A 24,886-nucleotide genomic window follows, 5' to 3' on the forward strand; every position below is an offset into this window, starting at 1 on the left:
CGGAGTGGCTCAGTGGTAAAGCGTCAGGCCCTGAATTCAAACCCCATAATACCACAAAAGAAAAAAAATAAAGGTCAATCAGAGGGGCCAGGAGTGGTGAGCCATACCTGTGGTCCCAGCTCCCCTGGTGGAAGAAGGTAGGATGACTGAAGTTCCCAGACCATTCCACGCACAGTTAGCATGAGACTATTTGAAAAACAAACTAAGAGCAAAAGACTTGGTGTCTTCTGAGTGATAAAACACTTGCCTAATAGGCATGGGGCCCTGAGTTCAAACCCCAATACAGAGTACAGGAAAAAAGAAAAAGAAACAGCAATTAGAGAATTATCTATACCTCCCTGTTTTCAAAGCCAGGACGATTTATGATATAATAAGTGGTCTGCTTTTAGCCTGTAAATCTAATGAATTAATTGTTGTTTTATGTATAGGAGGAGGGCAGTAGGGGAGGGCGCAGTTAGCGAATGGCAATGGGAGGGGTGAGGTGGCAGGGAAAGGGGTAGGAGGATGAATATGGTGCAAACAATGTACACACATGTATGTAAATACAAAAATGATACACCTTGAAACTTCCAGAAATCAGGGCAGGGGAACAGAGAGAGCAGGGGGGAGGGGGGGAATTCAAGTATGATATATTTGATACATTGTAAGAACCTTTGTAAATGCTACAATGTACCCCCACCCAGCACAACAATAAAAAAGGAAAAAACAAGAAAAAAATAAAATACTCTTTTATGAAAACTATCATGTGAAAGCAGAATCACTATTTTTTCTGGTTTTCCTTTTTAAAAAAATCATGTATCACAGTAGAGTATGTGCTGATAAGATTCTAAGTTTGTGTGTTTTACAGTTTTTTGAGCAAGAAAAATGAATCATGTTTTAAATTCACAGATTTACATGTCATCCAGCTTGCACTAACATAGATATTTTTCCCCTGGTGATTTTCTATATGAGCGGAAATAGAGATCTCTATGTTTCCTCCAGGCAGGGTTGCTTGCTGGTTTCTTCTTTATTTCATAAAAGAAACTTTCATTTACTCATGGATCAGCCTAAATGAGTTATAGTAAATATTCATGGCATTCTTCTACTCTGCCCATATTTTGAAACTTCCTCATGATGAATTTCTGAAGGTATTTTATGATGTGACTAGAAAGCAAAAATTCTCACTAAATTTCTCATACAAGAAGGAAATGATCCTCTCAATGCTACTCAAATTAGCAACTCTAGAACCACAATGATTTGGGCTTCCTTTGACTGTGCTGTACACAATATACCCAAACCCATCAACAAAAACCATGGGCTTAGGTTTCTGCCTGTTAATAAGAGGAAGTAACAGACTAAATGGAAAGACTGAATTTTTAATCAGAATTTTAAAGTCCTTTTTGTCTTTCTTGATACAAAATCATAGTTTACTTTTCACTTATAATGAATAAAAGCATTAACAGAATTTACCTTAAGAAGGTGAGCCTGAAAGTGACTAATTATGGGAGCATTTTCTCAGAGTACCTGCAAAAACAAAATAAAATAAAACAAAACAAACCACCAGCTCTGAGCATGAAGACAGGAAACATACAGCCCTAATAGTTCTCCTCAAATCAGCATGGATAAGGAGAGATTATAGTGGTTGTTCCATGAAAAGAAAGGGTGCAGACTGTCAAAAGAATACACAATAAAATCTTTCTCTTTTTTTGGTACAATTATTGTCCTATTTTAGAAAATAGAAAACAGCATGCCAGAGGTCATACAACCAAATTAGTAAGTCTTTAATGCACATACAACACTTCATCTGCTTTTTATGTGTCTTCTCTAGGATGTAATTTTTAGAGGAGTAGGACTTTGTTTACTCTTATACCCTAAGTACCTAGAAAAAAGCTTTGGATACAGTTAGGTGCGCAATAGTTCGTCAATATAAAAAAGAAACAACCTGAAGCCATCATGCACTCCACTATTTCAGAGAAAGATCTTCTAAGCAACACAGTCATGTATGTCCATTCTATATTCTTGAAGTCAGGAAGTTCTTGCTGATACTTTAGAGATTGTAGAATTTTGTCAAAATAAATAATAAATTCAGAATAATATTACAATGTAGTCACTTAGGTTCATAAAGTCAGTTTTGAAAGAATTTATCCTGCCAAATATTCACACTAATTTAATATTTTAACAACAAATTTATTTATAGCTAGTTAATATGTTTTCTAATTTAGTATATGATGAAAAAACAGAAAAATCATATACACACACCCACATTTCCGAATATGAAATTTCATTTAGTGACAATTTATCTAATAGAGCTCCGTTTATCCTCATAAATCAACAAAGACAATGAAATATTTTCTTTTTAAAATGGAAATGAAACATTTACATTATGATTTTAAGAACATAATAAATGGTGATGTGCTTGGAAATTTTCTAAATCCATTACAAAATTAATATAATTAATAAAATTTCCTGGACCATGTTCTTAGGACTTGATCATAAAGATAATTATGAAAAGAACATGAACTATATTGTCTTCCATGTATCGTGCATACTTGAGCTTGAACTCTTTATTTCTGAAGTGATACTAAACACCTTTTTAACAGTTGGCAAAAAGAAAGGACATCACAGAGGCAAATGGATTCCACTGTAGACTGCCAAGAATCAAATAGTAAGAAACACAAGAAAATTCTGCCTCATTCCTGAGCAACAGCCTAATCCTCTTCTTTAGAGAAGGTTTTCCAAGGTATCTGTTGACCCTGATTGCCATATATTTGTGTAACTAACAAGCAGTATTACTAATATTGATGAGCAGTGTGCTACAATAAGAAACACAACCCTTCAATCACAAAGCCACTAAAAGTCTGTTTGACTTCTGAAACCATTTTCAAATATCTATTCTTCAGGTTATCCTTCTTTCATAAATAATACCTGCCAATCTTTTATTTTCAGTGTATTCTTCATAAGACTGGAGGACTGAGTTACTACACTGTAGGGAGTGTACAATGTTGGTGAGGAAAAGGAATAATTTAGGTCTGGTAAGAATAAAAAAGAGCACATGTGAATAAAATAAAAATTAAAAAAAACCAAAAACAAAGGATGTGAACGACCTCTACAAGGAAGGCTATAACCCCCTGAAGAAAGAGACTGAGGAAGACTACAGAAGATGGAATGATCTCCCGTGCTCATGGATTGGTAGAATCAACGTAGTAAAAATGGCTATACTAATAAAAGCAATCTACATGTTTAAGGCAATTCCTATCAAAATCCCAATGACATTCATCAAAGAGATTGAAAAATCTACCCTAAAATTCATTTGGAAACACGAGACCACGAATAGCCAAGGCAATACTCAGCAAAAAGAGCAATGCTGGAGGTATCACAATACCCGACTTCAAACTATATTGCAAAGCAATAATGATAAAAACAGCATGGTACTGGCACAAAAACAGACATGAAGACCAGTGGAACAGAATAGAGGACCCAGATATGAACCCACACAACTATAACCAACTTATCTTTGACAAAGGTGCTGAAAATAAATGATGGAGAAAAGACATTCTCTTCAACAAAAGCTGTTGGGAAAACTGGTTAGCAGTCTGTAAAAAACTGAAACTAGATCCAAGTTTATCACCCTGTACTAGTATTAAGTCAAAATGAATCAAGGACCTTAATATCAGACCCCAAACTCTGAAGTTGGTACAGGAAAGAGTAGGAAAAAATAAAAAAATAAAAAGAAATAAAAAGAAAACTGTAAAGAATAAAAAATGAGAAATCCAACATACCCAGAACCACTATCTAGGATATCTGGTTACTAAAATCATGGTGACGTCAGTTCAAACATGGAAATTTAAATTATGAAGATAGTCAAAAATAATAAGATTGTACAGTTTCAAAAATTTAGCTGAAATTAAAATAAAGAAGAGTAGGGAGAAGTTTGGAAACCAAGTTAGAATGCACAAGCATGAGGAATTCTTAATGCCTTATGTCAGAACCATAAATTTTCTAAATAAAAAACCCAATTGACATAAGACCTCTATTAAAAAGGTTTCCAAACTACACTTCTAGTTTATGGATAGATCTTAAAATTACCAAATTCATTCATTCATCTTAAACTTGTTGCACAAAGAAGTGATCACAATTTCTTTCCCTTCTTCTCATTCTCCTTATTCTCATTTTTCTTTTCATTTACAGTGAAAGTAACTAAATTGACTTCCAATATTGGAGGAATTAGGGTCTTTTAACTCCCTGTAATGTTTAAAAATTGGAATTAATTAAGATCTTCAATGTAGAGCAGTTCACTATGGTCTTAATCTCAAAAAGACTTCATATGAAGTACCTTGTGGTCTCTCAAAGAAGTATGAGCCCTGCATATGATAAGTACAGTTTACAATGACCTTGGAGTAATTTCCAAAGGCAAACTCAGGTCCAGGGATAGGGATCAGATTTGGAGAGAGGAAGATATAATTTTTCACTCATGATTCCATTATTTTTTGGAAAGTGGAAAATTTCCCCTTTGAAAGATGAATAATGAGATGTTTTCTAAATTAAGAAAACAAACACTCTCCTTAAATGCATATCATTGGCTACTGTTTAATAAATATAACCTTCTGCAGCTATATGGTGTATTTAGTAATGAGTGCTATAGAAAAGAAACAGAGCAGAAAGGAGACTATAAAGACCATAAGTCTCTTTTAAATAAGAAAAGAGAGACCTCAGTAGGAATGGTGAAGAAGCTGAGGGATAAAACCATGAGAAGAAAGAGACAGGGAACAAAAGCATGAATAACTTGGTTGATAAGTAAGCATGAATAACTTGGTTGATAAGATCCTGGAACAGCAAAATGATCATTTGGCAACAGAATAATAGAGAAAAGGAGAGATTTTTAAGATATGGTCCAAGAAAACTCAAGATCAGGGTGAGAGGACTTGAGAAGCAAAAAAAAAAAAAATTTTTTTTTTAAATATTTAACAATTACTTTCACAGCGTACGGATAAAAATGGCAGCCCAATCAGAAACTATGCTACTCTGCTACACTGGTGTTTTGTGACATCACATTGACTCTTCTACACCATTATAAGTCTTTGTTTTATATGCTTTCAAAGAGTTTTAAGAAGAATAAAACAATCTGACATTCTAAGAGGCTCATTCTCATTCTTGTTAATATTTTGAAAATTGACTTTAAGGGTAGAAACAAGGAGGCTTGTTTCTAGGCTATCGAAATGTTTCAGATGAAAAATTTTGAAGACTGAGACCAAGGGACTAATGCCAATGAGAAAAATGGTTGGAGTGTGGGCAAATGTTGAAGGACAGCCAGTGGTATGGGAAAGCTGATTGGATGTAGTTTCAAGAAAAAAGAGGAGAGAAAGAGAAGCCCCCAAAGATTTTTAACCGTAGAAACTGAAATGTTGAAGTCAACACTTTGTGAGGTGGTAAAACTAAAGCGGAAGGAGTCTCAAGATGAACATGGAGAAGTTTGTTTTTGTAAATGTAAAATATGAGATGTCCTAGACATCCAATTAAATATTAGATATATAAATGCAAAGCAAAGAATATTTCCTGTCTTCTCCGTGAATCCTGGATACAAAGAATGCTTATCTTCTAGCACTACAATTTTATAATTATATACTTTAAAACTTTCAGATTATAATTTATAAATCTTCATACAAATATTTCAATCATATAAAACTAAGTGGGTTGTGTTTATATGTGAATAAAAAGTACATATAGTTTCTGTCTGATACTATTGTGATAAAAATGAGAAAAAAGGAAGAAGTAAGCATACTTATTATTTATTTTTAGAGGAGGAAATGATGGTCAAAGGTAAGAATTTTTCATGATCCTGTGGGCTATATGGAAACACACTTCACATCAGAGCCTTGACCATAACTTCCTCATGGCCTTTTTCCATTGCCAAGTATTTAACTCTTGATAAGTGAAAAGCTTGACATTTTAAAATAGCTTTCTGTATTATAATCAAAAATTTTTTTCTCTTTGATGCTCCTGAAGATGCTTTTTGGTGACAAAAAGTGGAGAGTGTATTTTACTTTTCTTGCATTTTCTAGTTACCCTGGGTTTATTCCCACTCTGGATACTTTTGCAGCCATTGCTAGAAACTTGGCTCATAATAGAGCTTTAGGAAGAAGCAGCAATAATGATTCTTGATAACCTCAAAAGTCATGCACAGGAAAATCCTCTGAGTTTGGGACAATGAAAGTCATAAAACCTATTGTTTAAAGTTTTAGATAAATGCAACTAGTCTCTTCCACCTCATTTCATGACTTTTCATCCACAGGTAGGGTAAGCAAGGTGAAATTGCAGAATGCACAAATTTGTAGTTTTTGAGTAAACATTACTTCTTAAGTCAAGCTAAATGTATTTATTTTACTTAAAATTTTGACCTTGGATTATTTTTATAGAACTTATTTAAATAAATGTAGAGATTTTTTTGTAATTCAAGTTTCTGAATTTAGTCTCTTGTTGAAACCAACAGTTTTCTTTGAAAATGTGAAAACCTAATTTTATTTAATGACCCTTGTATTGTTACATACAATTTAAAAGCTAACTTCTTTCAAACTATCTTATAAAAGTTTGTCGAGAAATTATAGGAAACTAAGTACATTTTATGAGACAAAGTATATATTTTCCCTTTAAGTTTATACATATAAATATCAGAAATTTGAGGTGTGCTAACCTAAATAACTAACAATTTCTTTCCAAATAAAATTATTGTCATTTTTAGATGATATAATTTAAATTTCCAGACACAGTGGACTCAGTAAATTCAAAACTCAACATCCACCATATGCAAAATAAGAGAACTGCATACTTATTAGAGTTACAGCAATTATAATATTCTCTTGCAATAAACAACTCCTTGCAAAGTTCAAAGAGTAAATAGTATTTAGTACATAAATAGTATATAGTGGTAACAGTAATAACATTTGACCAAAGTAGTAATGTGCTTAGCATTTTCCAAAAGTCTATATAATTTCCTTTAAGATCTTTTTTTCTGGACTTCTTTAAAAACAAAATTTATTTCATTTTCTAAGTTTTATTTCTTTTCTAAACAAACACAAGGTCTGAAAATAAACTGGATAAAAAATAAGACAATCTTAGACTCTGTGATATATAAACCAGTAATAGGTCATTGGAATATTTTCACGATAGTTGGGGATTAATTTGTGACTTAAAGTTTTGTTAAAATTTTGTTTAATTCTCACCTAGGTCTATCTCATTCATAAAAAAAAATTTGACAGGATCAATGTACTGACAACATTAAGGATAGAATTTAAACTAAGTCAACTGCTTACAAAACACTTTCTAAATTGTTAACATTTTCCAGTATTTCCTATAAATGTGCATTTGTTATAGCTATAATTATTTGGTTTCAAATATATTTTAGCAGCATCATTTATACTGTTTGAATAAAAGATCCAATTTGAGATCCAGAATTGCAAATTTTATACTTTTTCCTACAGTCCAGAAGAATTCAGACCCATATGCATCACATAATAGACTATATAACACTACACTTTCTTGGATGGGTTTGACCTCCAGATGTTTATGAAACAAAACTTTGAACTTGTGAAAAATTATATTCTCCAAGCTATTAGTGTTATGATCTGATAGCATTATAAAGTCAAGGCTCTTTTGTATTTCTATTTAATTCCCCTTTTGAAGTAGTAAACAGTGCCAAATTGTTCCAAAAGCACATGGGAAGCTGATTTTCCAAGTAAAAAAAATCATTTTCATTACTAAAAATAATATACAACTTGGACAATTAACCAATCTTCTTTTATACCAATATGCTTGCATATAATCCACCTATTCTTGCAGGAACTAATTGCCTCACAAATTTAAAATGCACTAATATGTTTTTAGGGTATGTGTCCATATAGCAGATCTAAAATGGAATACATTCTTATTAGCCTATTGGTATCAAACATGTAAATACCATATCTAGGAGTTCAAATATAATAGCAGAACTCTGCTCATTTTACTTTGTGCGTGAAAAATCTTCCTTGAAGGTCTCCATGACTGATGGAAACTTTTCAAATAATCATTAATAAATATACCCATACACACACAAAAAAAGCAAAGCAAAATTATTAACCAACCACACAAGGCAGACCATCAAATAAAACAGAAGAGTGCACAGCCTCTTAACAGGCTTTCTTGCTGTAACTTCTTTAATGGGCCACAGACATGGCCATAAACATGTAGGTTTGTTTGGAGAACTGAAGGATGCCTATGATTGAAGACAGGCTTTTATAGCTCTGAAGTTTTCTTTCTGTGAAGAGTCTTAAGTACATTCCCCAAAGTCTAAAACAACTCTTCATTTCCTTGAAGCAATAGACTGACTTCTGTTCCCTCAGGAATATTACAGTAACTTAAAATGTTTAATTTAGTATTATGAATTAACAAGATTAAATCGAACTACTTACTTGCCTTTTCTGTTTATGAATATATGTATTTTAGAACTAAAAGTTAACAAGCATTTCATATGAAAAGACTTGTGGAATGTTCTGCCTATACTTATGCAAACAATTATTGAAATAAAAGAAATCATGCATGCTCACTTGAAAAACTTGCTTGAGAAACTCTAATGCTTGTATATTATTTTAGCACAGTGCTATATTTTAAAAAGCATGGATTAAAGTTACTGTGTTGAACTTACACAATAGATAATACTATATGAAAATATTCAAAGCAAGCCCTCAAAAGTCCTTCTTCAAATTATATTTATGGTTTACCCTTGTAATATATATGCATATACTGAATTTTTGGAAGAGTGTACAAATAAAAACAATATGTCATTATTACTGCCCTATTTTATTTTTAAAGAGGCACTTCTTCATTATTCTTAGAGTATATTTTCTTTTTTTAATAGTAGTCAAATATGTGTGCAAATATCACTGGCAACACAACAAGAGAAGATACTTATTCTTAAACCAGCTTTGGAAGCAGCTGCCCCTGAAAGTGGAAGAAAGAGAGCAGAATAAACGATGGAACTAGCAGGGTGAGAGACATAAATGGGGTTTGGGCATATAGCTCAGTGGTAGAGCACTTGCCAAGCATACTCAATGCCCTGGCTTTAACCCCAGCACCACAAAAAAAAGTAGATGTACTTCTGTAATATCCCAAATCAATGTGGCAACTCTTTAAAGTCCACAAATTTCAAGTAATAATATAACTATAAAAGCAAAATGCAGATCTCAAAGTGGTGAGACAAATTTATTGAACCAGTCTAGTGTGCATGTGAATATAAGTGAGCAGTGGTGTACTATTGCAATTAGAGTGAGAAAATACAGTGATGCTTATTCACTAGGATGTGTAATAATAAACATAATTATGTGATCTGGACAACCAATACGAGGGGGGAAAATATCTAAAGCTGCTAGCTTGTGCTGAGGGGAAAATTTATAATGTTGAATAGATATCCCTTGACTAAGCAGCTTCAAAAACATTGCTTGAAAATGAGTTTACTCAAAGACTGAACTAGATATAGCAATTTCAAAAGACATCAATGTTGCAACTTAATTCATTTTTAAATATTTTACACAATCTAGACAACTCTCAGTTGCTTGTTTGAAGAAGAGCAGATGTTTAGCAATGCCAATACAATATTTCCAAATGAGGGGATGGCAGAGGATGTGAATACTAGTTACTTTTATATACGATACAAACTTCATGATAGGGGAAGTTGGATATGCTGGTTGACATCTGCAGCTCATGGAAGTCTGGAAATGGCCAACTAATGTGCACATCAAGAGAAACTTGTGAGAATGAACACTTGATTGCCCTTCTGCAATTACATTGATTCTTTTTCATTGCAATGGATCATACTGCCTAGAACATGTCTATATAATATGTAAAGCCCAGGAACAGAGAATGTATTCCAGGTAGACAAAAACATGGCTACATCAACAGTTAGTATTCTTATAGAAATAAGAACTGCTGTGGCTGTTAATCTCTAACTCCTTCCAAACTCTGTAGCAATGCATAGCAGAGTAGCAGCCATTATTCTTCTGCACTTGATTGGAGATTGTCATTCTTCTTACAGTACCTTTTGAAAATTCATTTTAATTTTTGTATCTTTACAGCTACTAGAAAGTCCATTGTTATACTCCAGAATTGGAGTATTGACTTGATTTTAAGATTGTAAATTGTATTTACAACCAGAATTTTTGACACTTTTTGTTAAAAGTATGCAAAGTCTATACATGACTTTACTTATGCTGGTTTCCAAGAGTTCTTAAAGATGTTTTTCTTTCAAAAGAACACTCTACTGGTAAATTCTCAATCTTATCATCATGTTGGAATAGTGATTTTAAAAATCTTGCTTTTTTTCACCCTGGAGTTTGAAATTTAAATTAAATTAAAATAAGATTTAAATATTTTTGTAATTGAAGAATCTTTATAAAAGAAAACTTTAAATAATCTATAGATTTCAAGTCCAGATTTAAACTATTATATTCTGTCTTAGATACCCTCAGGTGCTTTCATTACATCTCCTAGATGTAGTGCATTCTTTCAATCTTTTCTGAAAGATTGAAATGAACATTAGGATAATTCACCTGAATTTTAGAAAAACTATTTTACTCTTTGTTGCCTGATATATGCACTGTGTTGAGACCTTTACTTCTTTGAAGGAAAAAAATATTTCACTAACGTGACACATATTCAACTTTGTATTATATTGGCATTCCCTTAACTAGGTACACTAAAGTCTCTTTCAGTATTTCTCATTTTCATTAACTTCAGTGAAAGTTAAGCATCTCGTAATTCATAATTATCTATAACCACTAATATTTATGATTTATTTTATAAGCCTTTCACATCAAGGATTTGTTGGAACTCAATAAAAATATATGTGAGAATATATACATTTTTCAACAAGTATACAATAATTAGAAGTTAGCCCCTTTATTTGTAAGTGGCAAGTTTTATGCTTAAAATTAGCTGTTAATACACTATCCATGTATGAGAATTTTCTTGGTCAAAGAGTTTTAGGGGAAATATAATTGAAGTACATCAGACATGGACACAATAGGATTGCGAACAAAGAGCACATTGTGAAGTCAGCAGTTTAGAAAGAGTCTATAGAACTCCACGTCTTAACTGGGGAAACATATATTTACACAAAGCTTCAAGAATTAAGCAACAACATAAAAGAGTTCAACTGTTAAGTTCACCAGCTCATCTGCTTACTCTTTGTCTCCAAAATGCAAAGCCAGTGATGGTTCTAGAACACATCTTCTCTGAAATGAAAATTACTAAATAGAAATGCATTTATCATGATAATTTCTTAGAATTATTTAGTTCCCTGTGCCCATTCAAAGTATGTTTGAATACTGACATAATTTCAGAGAAAAACAATGAAACAACTCACTATGATAGCAGAAATATGGCTTCATAGAAAACAGAGTTACATCTAATTAGCTTTGTTAGTTTGTCTTTTCTGCTTTTTGTTACAGTTCATATCACTGGCTAGAACTTTTGAGTCAATCTTTCCCAAATTAAATTACTACCAAAATTTACAAACTTGACATGAATATTACATTGTATTTACAAAGAACATGGCACTTACAGAATAAATTACCGACCTTTTTTTTTTTTAAATCCAGTCCAGGACACCCATGATTCAGGCAAATGGGAAAGCCTGATACCTTATTATATATTATGCTACATTAACGTGAATAAATAGGCTTCCAGCTGAGTATTCCTTCATAGTTCTGTCCCTGTGGCTGAAAACCAATACCTTTCTTTTCTAATCCATGGAGCAGATGTGGGAAAGTTATTAGTCCAGAGAAAGCAAAGGTTGCATGTTTTCTTCTTCATTTTTATCCATGCGTTTTAGTACTGTGGGATCCACCACTGATTGGGATCTGGAAAGGATATAAAGTCCAGGTCAATGAATTAATACCAAATAATTATCCAGATGACATTCTCTGTCTTTTCTTTGTTACTGCTTTTCCCACGCATGTTGGTTTTCCTTTCCCACATCAAGGAATTTATGAACTGTGGATGTTGCACATTTAGAGAAACACTTATGGCAGTGTTTGGCAATCCCCTCTGGCCTCTGAATAGAATAGTGAGCAGAAAAGAATTCTAAGTAGAAAATAACAGGCTTAAGTTTTTCTCTTCACCATTGAACAAGAGTCTTGGATTTATTAGGAATTCCTAGTGTAGGGCACTACACTACACTGTGATGTTGTCCAATAAAATGTCTCCAAATGGAAAAATTACCACAGTGAAATGATTGTTTTTGAGAAACTGAACAGAATTGATAAGAGGATTGATTCCACCCTAACAAAATCTGTAAAAAAAATTGAACATAAATATGCCTTTTTCTATTAACTATCCCTTTTTAATGATTACATCAACAAAAGAAACAAAAAACAAAATGTGATCTTTGTTAAATTTCACATGAGAATGCTAAATAAAGTTAACTTTACCCTTCAAAGCTCAAAGAAATTCTTTTAAAGAATTTTTTTAAAAGTAAAACTCATCCTTAGGCAGTATGACTCTGTAATTAGGAAAACACATAATTTGAAAACCTCTTTACATGTGTTTGATAGCAGGTAGAAACTATATTCTAGCTTGCCATTAGGAAACAACATGAAAGCTGAAAGGAGGAAAATCAATGAAACATGCTCTGTTGTGGCAGGAAGTTGCAATCTTAATAGCTATAGAATTAAGGAAGCAGCCGCCCTTTTAAAATTCTCCTTTGTAATGAATTCTTCCCCTGCTGCTACATTCCAGCCAATTGGCCTTTGCTGTGGCAACGTGCATCTTAGCAGACCTCATTAACTTTTGAGAAGAAAGACTAAAAGCTAAAACACAACAGCACATGCTAATGAAAAAGAGCAGAAATGGAACTAATTATCAAAAAAATTACAGGATTAACTGACAAATTGACTCCTTCATTTAAATAAACGAATTCATTTCAAAAGACAATGAAAATAAACGTGAGGGCATTGAAAAAAAGGAGAGGTTTGTTTCCTAAGTTTATCAAAATACTTTTAATTATATTATACTGTTCAACCTGGGATTAAGTAGCTAGTTTGCTAGAATTGTTGGCTGATGAATACTGGTTCCATATGTACAACAATTCCTCAAAAAGAGAAAAAAAAAAAAGAAACTACCAGAAACCATTTGTGATTAACATTTTTCTTTGGTATTGAGCTTCCCCAACAGTACCATTATTTAGTCTACATGATGGTTTGTTCAAAGTCATGACTGTTAATGAATTAGTTTATTCCAGCTGTAGTAGAGGGATATTTTGTTAACTCATAATACATCTCAAGAGACTCTGCAAGACCTGTCTTTGCAATTAATTTATTCTATTTTTTTTAATTTAAATTTAGTAATCCAATATTTATTTCATTTATTATGGAGCTACAATATTGCACTATATGAAAGTGTTTTAGAAGTTAGAATTTGGAGAGAGATAGCTTTCAATTTCAGTTTCTATAATTACAATTTACTTGTTCTGTGATCATAAGATTAGTTAAGCTTCCTATTATATTGTTTTCTTATTTGTAAAGCAGAGAAAGAAGCCCTACATTATACAGGTATAGTGAGGAACAAATGCAGTAATGCATGCATAAACTCCAGTATAAATTCTGGCATTTGGAAAATGGTAGTAGTTAAGGAAATGGCTCATGGAACAAGATTGCCTCTGTACTAAAATTGATAATGCGTAGTTTCAACACGTGGAAGTCACTTCCACATGTGTCTTGTTTTCATCAGTAATATTAGGATAGTACTAACATATTACTTGCTTCAAGAAGCAAATGCAAGTGAGTAGAATAGGATTTGGCATGTAGTAACAACAAATGTTTATTATCATTCAATAAAATCAGAAGAACATATCACTGTAACAATATTAGGATTGTTGCCCACTGCAACTGCTGTGTGCCAGCACTATCCTAGATCCTGAAGACATAAAGTAAGACACTCCATGATTCTAAAATACCCATGATCTAGTGAACATTGAACTTTGTATCTTTAAACATGACCAAGTGCTTCAATCACAAATTTACACAGAGGGGCAAGTTTGTCTTCTTCCATGTTTGGGGTGAATACACCCACAAGAATAATTCTATGAAACATTTGGTGAAGAAATGATTTTATTGCCTTTCATTTTAAGGCTAATAAAAAAACTGAGAAAGGAAAAAGGCCAAGAGGAATCAGAATAGGCCAATGGGGGGCAGGTTGGGGATAGGGGGAAAATCTGTTCCTATCCTTGATAGGAAACTGTGATTCTTTGATATAGAGAGCAAGAGAATCAAGTGAACAATTTTTATAAAATCTTACTTCAGGTATTTGCCAATGGAATTATAAAAACTTCACATGCTGCAACACTTACACTAAAGGATGTCTAAAATTCTAATTGGCCCACATCAGAAGCAAGAAACAGGGTCAGAGCAGCGAAAGTGCTATAGTCCAAGGGGACAAAATGTCCTAATTACTCAGAGAAACAAATTAGGATCCAAAATTATTTCAAATGGTAGATAGGCTGAGCCAAATCTAACAAGAAGGTACTAATCAAGTAAAATAATGTTCTTGAGAAAAAAGCTAAGTACAGAAAATTGGGAGGATTTTATATTAATAAGATTTCTCAGTTTTAGGGTAATCAATATGAGTCAGTAATGTGCTTTCACTATCTGAGTGACTGCAGCAGTGACATCAGAAAAAGAAGCCAATGAGGACTATACTGGAAAACCAGGATTATCAGTAGTGATAATAGGATCAGATGTCACCTACTCAGTTGTGAACAGTGAACTCACAGATAGTGACTTAACTTTGATTGCCATGTGGATAATATGAGGCCAGGGTAAGGATAGAAGGTTTGGGGAGGGTGCAGGGGAGCTGAATGAAACTTGCCCTGATGTACCAGGTTGTAGAGGAAAATGTGCTCATGTGATGGGACTGTGTGAATTAACTTGTCTCAGGAGGGATGTCTGAGGGAAAAGACTTTGTTAGCTGGCAAGAGAGGAAACTAGGTTGATATCAAAGATACCTGTCTCCAAATCCTTATATAGCTCAGTTTTCAGAGTCAGGGAACATGCGTCGTGTTGTCATGAAAGGATAGACAGGCTTTTTATCAATAATATGAAAGACTCCATACCTCATGGATTGTAACCCTGCTCTACTAAATAGACTATGTAGTGTTGAGGATATAAAACCTATTTAGCAGAGTTACAATAAGGATTAAATTCATAAATGTAAAAAAGGTTACCTACTAAGGGCATTACTCAGAAAATGTACAAAAGAATTGCTGGATTTTGACAACTATTATTATCAGAATAACTTTTATTAGCAGAAAATTATTCATAGAAAATTGCTGTTAAGGATTTTTGTTTTCAAAACTTTTTAAGAAATTGATGAAACATATGTTTCTCTCCAGAGAAGTGCACTATATAGACACATTTATACACACACACACACACAAGATTTTGCACATGATTTTTATCACTTTAATGGAAACTTTTGGAGGCTTATCAATAAACCATTTAGGTTAGGAGAGTATAGGTCTCAAGTTAAGATGTCCTGTTCCAAGAGAAGAGAATTGAGAAGGCTATTGGTTTAGTATAAGCGAATTGACTAATGGAGAAATGACAACAGGGAGAATTTCTAATCTTTATATTTCTTCAGGGACTTGTGCAGTAACAGACAGAAAGTCAACACACACACACACACACACACACACACTCACACACTAACAAAGATGACAAAAGCAGTAGCAACATGAAAGAGACCAGAACAAGGTACCAGACATGCCATCCCCTAAATTAGACCTGTGGCAATGGCAAGTGAGATGTTCTTGTTTCCTCCTTGAGGTAGGTGAGGAGATACTTGCTGGAGTTGTGGTTCCCATACTTTTTTGGATAGAAAAAATCCATCAGAGAAATACTTGCTACCATTATTAAACTGAACCCTGGGTCAGTGTTTCCTGGGGAGGCCTGAGAATTTGACATCTTACTTGCTATAAGATGCTAACTCAGAGCCAGTTGTGCGTCTGTGTCTACAGCTCCCCCCCCACACACACACCCATTAACTGAAAGAAAACATGCACAAAAGTGCCATGAGGCAAAGCAGGGAGCTGGACTCCCACTTAACTTAATGCTTTGTAAATATGAAATCTGTAATGAAATAGAATGCTTTGTACTATGAATGGCTAGACATTTAGACAAAGATTTAGGAGAGACAGAGACATTGAGAAGATAAAGTTTTGAATATAATGTTTGAATCAAAGTGTATGCATGTGTCTGTGTGGTCCTTTTCTTCAAAGAACTCTTATAGAGAATACCAATAAATTACTTAGATAGGAGGAAAATTATTATTCTTATAGGGAATCCTATCTGCTTGGTCTAAGGTATTCCATATTCCATCAAAAGTCTTGGTCTTTCAGGGTACAGTATGAAAATTTTGTGTCTTCTTAGGGCCTTGTTGAAAGTCCATGAATTTGGAACAATACTAAATTTAGGTTATCTTTTTCTTTAATTTAAAAATAATGATTACATATATTTATGGACTATAATGTTGTTATGTATAGGTGGAATCTGAAAAAATGAACTCATAGAAGTAGAAAGTAGAATGGTGAGGTAGGACAGACCTTGGGTAAGGAGGTCAGGAGATTGGACAAACCTTGGACAAAGGTACAAAATTTCAGTTAGATAGGGGAATAAGGTCTGGGGATCAAATGTAGAATGTGGTGACTACAGTTAACAGTAATGCATTTTTTATTTGAAAAACTACTAAGACAGTAAGTTTTAGATGTTATCACTACAAGAAAAAAAGAAAAATGATTTCATCTTTGACATAAAATGCCTAGACATCCAATCATGGGAAAACAAAAGGCTTTAAAAATTCAACCAAGGGGGGAAAAAAAAACATACAGGGGAAAAAAATGGAGTTAGACTCAGGGGTCCTTTGCCACCCCAGTCCCAGCCCACTTCCCAGTCTGCCTCCAGCATACCTCTTCATGGACTTGGGAGAGAGTTCCTTTTCTACTTCCTTCACAGGCATGCTGTAGGAGTCCACATTATATTCACTGTCATCGTCATACTCATGGTCTAGCAGTGTTCTTGCCCATGTTCCCATGTCATAAGGGGGCAGCATTCCTCCAAACTCAGAGGGCAGGATCTCAGGGTGAATTAGTTGATGTAGACTGTTCAGGTTGTTGCCATGCAAAAATATCTACAATTGCAAGAAGAGGTGTGGGAGAGACACATACAGAGGAAACTAAAATACTACCCAAATGCTACAGGGAAGAGATGAGAACAGGCAAAGCAAATAAAAGAGGTTTCTATGTCTGTTAAAATATTTAAAACTCTCATCTACTTTGTTAAACAGGCAGGGATGGTACTGTTCTCCAAACATTTCATATAAAACTCCTGAGGTTCAAAAACGTTTACTTTCTAAAATGTCAGAGAGTTATTGGGTTATAAAGGTACAACCACGAGTTTGGTTTTCTGTTTCCTAATCAGGGGCAGGAGCAGAATAAGATGTGAATATCAATTTGCATATCATATTAGTGTTAGTTGTGCAAAGCTGATGATGTGCATAATGAATGCTGTTAAGAGAGACCCCCCTCTCATAAGGGACTCATCAATTACAGAGCCTATCCAGTGATAAACCCAAAAGCTCTCACCAGTATGGCTTTCTCTTGATTGTCAATAAAAATAAGAATACTGTAACTACCACATTACTGCTTTACAATGCAAAGTGGGTGATGTCAATAAGAGAAGTAGATTAGCATCCTCATAATGAAAGACTGGTTGAGGCTCATGTCTCAAGGGATGTGTATTCTACAATGGTGCCAGCATCCTCTGCTTTAGAAATTTCCATACTTACTGTCCAAACAAAGAATAGAATAATGGAGTGAAAATGTAACAGTGTATGTGCATGTTAATTATTTGGCATTGCCTAAATAGAGCTTTATTTTATTAACCTGAAGACTAATCCAAGCCACACCCTCAAGATTTTTGTTTCCCCATCGATTGCTACTCCTTTCTTTTTTATGTATTTCAGTCTCAAAGGTACAAATCAGCATTCTCTGAGGAAGTATTATTGTCATCTAATATAAATTTATGTAATATGTACATTTTATAAGTAACTTACTTTTATACTTCAGGTTCAAGATGAACATGCTAGCACATTCATATTTGTTTTTCTGTACCCCTTTTCAGAGTCCACAGAATTAAATACATAGGAATACAAAAACAGACTAGTCTACAACATCAAATGCAGTCAGAAGGATAGGAGTCACTAATTAACAAGTATTCTTAGCAAATTATGGAAGATTAAAAACCAACAACAGCAAGTCACTGGCCGAAGTAGGCAGAACAAACAGCTGCCTAAAATACATGATTACAGGGGAGAAAGAAGATGCCATTTGCCCCAAAGGCCACAAGGTTAATTACAAACTTCACACCTTCACAATCTGCCTTGAGACCACAACAGCCAGTATTAATCTCTAGGAAACACACAGGTGCACACACACACTCCTAGGTTCTTACCATAAATGAACATAATTTTTCCAGAAAAGCTAAGTTTTGGCACCTGAAACCCTTATTTTATCAGGTATATAATCTTTTTCTTTTTTATCAAAACAGTTTCTTCATGTAAAAAACTGTCTTCAAGTCATGCAAGAGTTGAGGTTAAAAAAATCCTTATAGCAGTAAATATTATTGCTGCACACTACTTCTCTCCCTTTTCTTTAGCGCTCTACTACTTCCTCCCTCAGCATCACCTTCAGCTTTGGCCTTGCTTCCACTTTCACTGAGAAAATAGGGCAACCAACAATATATGTGACATAACATTAATTGGAAGTATATGTGACATAACATTAACATTTTATTTGCTTTTACAAATAAAAGCAAGTTAAATGAAGACATATTCAATTAGGGTGGGCTGTAACCTAACATGACCGGTGTCCTTATAAGAAGAGAAGAAACACAAGGGAAATAGATGAGCAAAGATGGAAAGTGCTATAGATCCAAGTCAAGGGATGCCAAGGATTTCTGGGAAGCCACCAGAAGCTGACAAGAGGCAATGGGAGGATTCCCTGCTACAGATTTCAGAGATACCATGAGATTTCTGACAACCCAGTCTTTAGAACTGTAAGACAAGAAATCATGTTAAGGCATCTAGCTTGTTATACTTTGTTACAGTAGCCCTAGGACATTGGTCCATAGTTAAAATGTAAATGATGCCTTCACAATCTTTTGAAGTTTAAGCCCTAGGACAGTTTGATTTTGTGGTATTATTTTCCTACCGTAAAAACTTCAACATGGTTTATATTATTGTATTTTAAATTAAAGTGGGCTGTTACTAATTCAGCTTTTAAAAACCTATTTGCACTTTTTGAGATATCTTAAGGCATACTTTCTGTAATCCAGGCTACTGAACTCCTTTGCAGTTCATGAATGCAACATGATTTCACATTTTTCATACGTTGTGTTTCACATGGTTTTCAATCCTGAAAATTTGCCACCATTCTTTAAATATTGCTTCTTTTCTTGTATGGACTCTCCATTATCACAATAATGTTGCATGATAAACAACAATAAAACATGTGCAGAATAGAATAACATCCATTAGCTCATGAGCTGTGGAGTTCAGCTAGTCTGTAATGTACTTGACTGATTTGAGCTGGACTACTTATTTGTTTGGGAGCAGCTGTAGATTATCCAGGTATTATTGGTGATCTCAGCTAAATTTGCTCATGTCCGTATTATATTTAAAGCAAAGAAGTTACTAATTTTACTGAAAGTTTATTATTTTCATTTAAGCTTATGCATTGTTCAAGTTAAGGAGTCTTCCATCTATGCTTAAGAGGAATATTGAATATAGATTTTTTTTCTGTAATGTCCTTATCTGATTTTTAAAAATGTAACATGAATATCATAAACTTGGTCACATTGTTTCTTCTATTTCTGATAGGAATTTATGTTTGGTATTATTTTTTTATGTAACATTTGTGGCAAAATTTTAAATTATACATTCAATTTTATTAATGTATTTGTTAAAGAAATCTATTTATTTCTTTAAAAAAAAAGAAATTAGGGCAATGAGATGAGATCCACCAACCAGCATCTGTGGCCATGAGCTTTGCCTTCACTGCTAGTAAAATGGAAGGATAAACTCTACAAAGGTCAATCTCTCCACTTGCACATTAAACTCATCATCTCCCTCACTCAGTTATATTTCTCAGCAATTCTCCCTTGCCTCTCTCACATCAGAAATTTCCCTTCTCTACTGAATCTTTTCTATTTGAGAAAAATCATCCTGATTCCACTACCCCCCATAGAAACATATAAAACCTCTCTTGGCTATACTTTCAGCTCGGGTTGTTATATATTTTTTTTCCTTCCTTGTATAACGGAACTCACCAAAGCAGTTATCTACATTTCCCACATACTCTCTTCCCATTTTCCTAAACCCAATCCAAACAGGCTTTGTTTCCAACCACTGCATGAAAACAGCTTCTGTCAAGATCATACTCATTGCCAAATACAAAGTCCAATTCTCAGTCTTCATTTATCTTGAACTGTTGGTAGCACTGGATAAAGTAGGTGACTCTTCATTGAAAACATTTTCTTCCAGTATCATCTGATTTTCTGCTACCTTGCTAGATTCTTCTTTAGCCTCTTTTATTAATCACTCCAACATCTTAATGCTGAAGAACATGAAGTCTTCAGTTCTTAAATCTATTCTTTTTTAACTATTCTCCTTCCTTAGTAATTTTATTCATTTTATTTCATTCAGTAAGTGACTTTACAATATTCACCATTATATTGAATTATTTGTATTGAATCCAGACTTCTCCCTTGAACTCCATATTTGAATTTCCACTCTGTACTTAACACCTGCATTTAAATGTTCAATGGGCAGCTCAAATAGAATAGGTCCAAAATTTAACTCAAAAATTGAAAAACTGAACCCCAAAATCTGCTCGTCTCTATTTCTAACATCAGTTAGTTCTATGACTATCCTCCCAGTTTCTCGGACCAAAATTGTCAATTAATCCTTTGCTTCTTTCATCATCTAAGTTATCTGTAAATTCTTTTGGTGCTATCTTCACAACCTATCCTATATATTGCCCAACTCCACCCTTATAAGCATAAGGGTGTAAATTATACAACTGCACTAGTCTCCTAACTGATATTACTACTTCTGCCTTTCTACCTACACTTTATTGTCAAAATGGCAGTCAGAATGACTATGTCAAAATATGAGCCAAATCATATCATTCTGTTCATAATTCCCCTTGACTTCTCCTTTCTCTTTAAGCAAACCCTGTAAGATCCCATAAGAACTACTTTTAAACACATCTCCTGCTATTCACTCCCTGCTGAGACACACTGTGCATGGATATGTCTCAGAACATTTGCAATGGATCTATCTTCTGCCTGGAGATTTCTGCCTCCAGGTGTCTTCATAACTTATTTCCCACATTGTAAAGTTTTTATTAAAAGTTCCCCTCTCAAGAAAGCCTTACCTGATGAACCTAGTTAACACTGTAATACTATTCAACCTGGAAAAGACTATTCACTTTTCTGAATCATGTTTTTTTTTTTTAACAAACAATCCACCTTACTATACAGAATTTTCTAAGTTACATCATGCATATCTGCTTTAAAGATTCATAAAAATAATATCATTGTTTCTCCAAATCCAAGATTTAGTTAAAATATATCATATAAAGATACTATTTTAGTAGTAAAGCAGAAAGATCAATACAAGGAATTCCTGTAGACCCTCTAAAGATATATTCACAATAATTTATATTATAGACAATTTGTTTTATTCATCTATATAGCAACTATCTATTATCTTCTTTTTCTGAATCACTTAAAAATACTTTGGAAACAACATGCTTCTTTTCCCCCAAACATTTTATTGTGTATTTTCTAATGACATAGACATTGTTCTAACCAAACGATTAAGGTCAGAAAAATTTATACTCATATATACTCAAAATTTATTACCATCTAAGTCACTGTCTTCATTTAAGTTTCATAAATTATCACCTTCAGTGCTATTTTCTTCTGGTCCAGAATTCAATCCACTGATAATCACTGCATGTAATTGTCACTGTCTGTAAATTGTTATTGTTAATTATTTGTATCCTCCTTTAATGTAGAATGGTTTCTCAGTTAAAAAAAAGATACCATTTTAGAACTTCTAAATATGAATTGCTCCTCTGAGCTAGGCAATAAGGATGCACCACAGTTGCTCAACTATTAAACTTTTGTTCTTAGATTTTCCTTTGTTTTGATTAGTTCTGTATATTAACATCATTTGTTGGAGTTTGGGCATTTATTTTCCTTATTCTTTTTCCTCTTCACATTGTGCAAGAAGTATGATCTTTGTGAACTCCTTTCTCCCACAGTACCTTACATTTATAAGAATTTGTCTGAATAATACTCACAATTTTTTACTTTGTTTTCCTACACTGTGTCACTAAAGAGATATTATAAGTGACCTGATGTGTAAAGGAAGACAGTGAAATACCTCTGAGAATCAACAAAGATTAGAAGAAAGAGCCTACCATATTGAGAAAGATATAGAAATTTGTGCTAATTAGTAGAGAAACTCACTTCCTGTCAGCTTCCAGAGAGTGGCAAAACCAAAAGCACACATGGACTATCTGAAGGGTGAACTGAAGGAGTGGACAGCTAAGCCCTTAGATTCTAGCTAAAATAAGGATGTCCCTTTTTCATGGATTGTTTAGGAGCAGAAGGAGACCTTAATTCTAGGAACTGATAATATTGAAGAATGGGGATGTTAGAAGTGGTCATGATGGGTGGGAAGCATGGCATGAAAGATTCCAGGTGAAATTTTGATAAGGGATCCACATTATAACACTTATGACGATATTTCTTTCAGCTCAGCATGCTGGAAACACAAAGTCAGATGTAATTTAAGAAAGTAAAGAGCTAGAAGTTTCTTGTACACTTGAGTTTATGGAAGAAGATCCACAACTGTTCCTTAGGTTTTCTTTCACCAGTTTTTCAGATTTATAGCATCTTAAGTGGGAGATGTTTGAGTAATATTGCGATACCAAATAGCATGTAATCTAAGTAAGAAATAGCTTTGCATTGTACATTGATTGTATAAGTAGAAATTAAATGAATTTACCTATATTTTTTCATTTAATTCATGTAATTTTAATTAAAATGGTAAAAATTAGAATACCTCCCTTTTTTCTGGAAAAGTACTAGGAATGTATTTATTTAGGCATTGTTGATATTGTCAAATTCAACTACAAAACCCTCAAACCAATGGTCTCCTTGTTTTCTAAACTTGATTTTCTTCAGTCTTTTATCAATAGAGCAGGATCATGTTATTATTAGGTCAGAACAAACTACCCCTATAGTCAAAACTCTTCAAGAACATCTTATTTCACTCTGACTAGAAGCCCAGACTGTTGCAGTGGTATACAGGTGGTGTAGGACTACACCATAGTCCCTCCTATCCTATTCCCTGCTGCCCTTCCCATTAATTCATTCTTCACCAGCTTTTCTGGCCCCCCCCTGCTATTTCTCAAATGCAGTATACATGTATACATGGATGTGTTTACCTCAGACCTTTGTCTTTACTGTCCTCTCTGCCTGGAACTTTCTTCCCTATAAATCCACACATACAGCTCTGATACCTACTAGCTGTGATTCAGAGCAAATTGTTTAACCCTCTATGCTTCATTTCCCCATCTATGAAATGAGAAAAATATCAATAAATACCTACCCTAAAGCACTGTTGTAAAAAATAAGTGAGTTAACATACGCAAAGTATTAAGAACAGCATGAGGCAGAATGAACACTGCATAAGCATTCACTAGTATAATTTGTACTAAAAGCCCCAGCAGGTGTTTTGTATAACCTGATCACTCCTTCATAAAACAAACTTTGAAAGTACATTTTTAAAGTACTTCAATATCCTTTCTGGATTACAAAATATGCTTAATTTGATTCTTGATGGTCGAAACAATTCTTAATATAAATTATAATTCTTTACAATGTTCTTCCTCCTAAACTCCTGGAACATTTGCCACAAATTCATACACAGTAAACCCTCTATTCACTAATGTTTGATCGAACACATAATTAGTGCACTTTTCCAAACACAATGAGGCCTTTACAATACTGAAATACCAGAAGCTCCTTCTCAATCATTGAGAAACACTTAACTATTTTCTTCTACATAGGTTCAGAAGTAAGTATATTTTACTGTGGAACCAATCATTTGGAAATTGGACAGCACAAGGAAATAGAAACAGCTCTAAATGTGGAGCTAGATGATTTCGGTTTAGCTAGTCTCTCTATAATTTTACAGCTGCGTCTCTGAGCAAGCAAGTTACTTATCCATCCTCACCCTTATCCTCAGCTCTGAAATAGAAGACAACATTTACTAAATAAACTTCTCAGAGTTGAGAGTAAATAATGGTTACCAGAGGCTATGGAAGAGACATAGGGATAGGTTGGTTCATGGATTTGATAAGAAAAATAAGTCACAGTAGAATGACTACAGATAGTGATAATATACTGTGATTTTCAAAAAAAGCTAGAAGAAAACATTTTGAATCCTTTCACCACAAAGAAATGATGAATATTTTAGGAGATAAATACGCTTACCCTGATGTGAACATTCCATAAAAAATACATGTTTTGGAAAAATAAACAAATTTTGACCAATTTTTAAATGCATATTTCAGAGCTATTGTATCTTAGACAAGTGGAAGTACATGTGTCTTAAAGAAATACTAAAATTTCTACACATTAACACTTCTCAAAATGTCAGATTAATTACGATAGTCATTATACAATTATAGCAGATATTGCAAAATTCACTATAGCCACTGCAATACATATTATAACAAACACGCATTTATTAC

At 33.7% G+C, this 24,886-nt stretch overlaps 1 protein-coding gene across 2 annotated transcripts in view; it reads right to left on the reverse strand.

Moving 5' to 3' along the window:
- Positions 1-10,886: 10,886 nt before the first annotated feature.
- Clvs2 (clavesin 2) overlaps positions 10,887-24,886 on the reverse strand; it is a 65,442-nt gene continuing 51,442 nt past the window's right edge. For both annotated transcript variants that reach the window (XM_074075339.1, XM_074075336.1), the window contains exons 5-6: positions 16,964-17,184; positions 10,887-11,864 (exon numbers count right to left, since the gene is read on the reverse strand). In XM_074075339.1, coding sequence (XP_073931440.1) covers positions 11,777-11,864; positions 16,964-17,184 — 309 coding nt within the window. In that variant the 3' untranslated portion in view covers positions 10,887-11,776. The remainder of the gene's footprint in view (positions 11,865-16,963; positions 17,185-24,886) is intronic.

Source organism: Castor canadensis, chromosome 1 (assembly GCF_047511655.1).
Source record: "Castor canadensis chromosome 1, mCasCan1.hap1v2, whole genome shotgun sequence".
Taxonomy (NCBI): domain Eukaryota; kingdom Metazoa; phylum Chordata; class Mammalia; order Rodentia; family Castoridae; genus Castor; species Castor canadensis.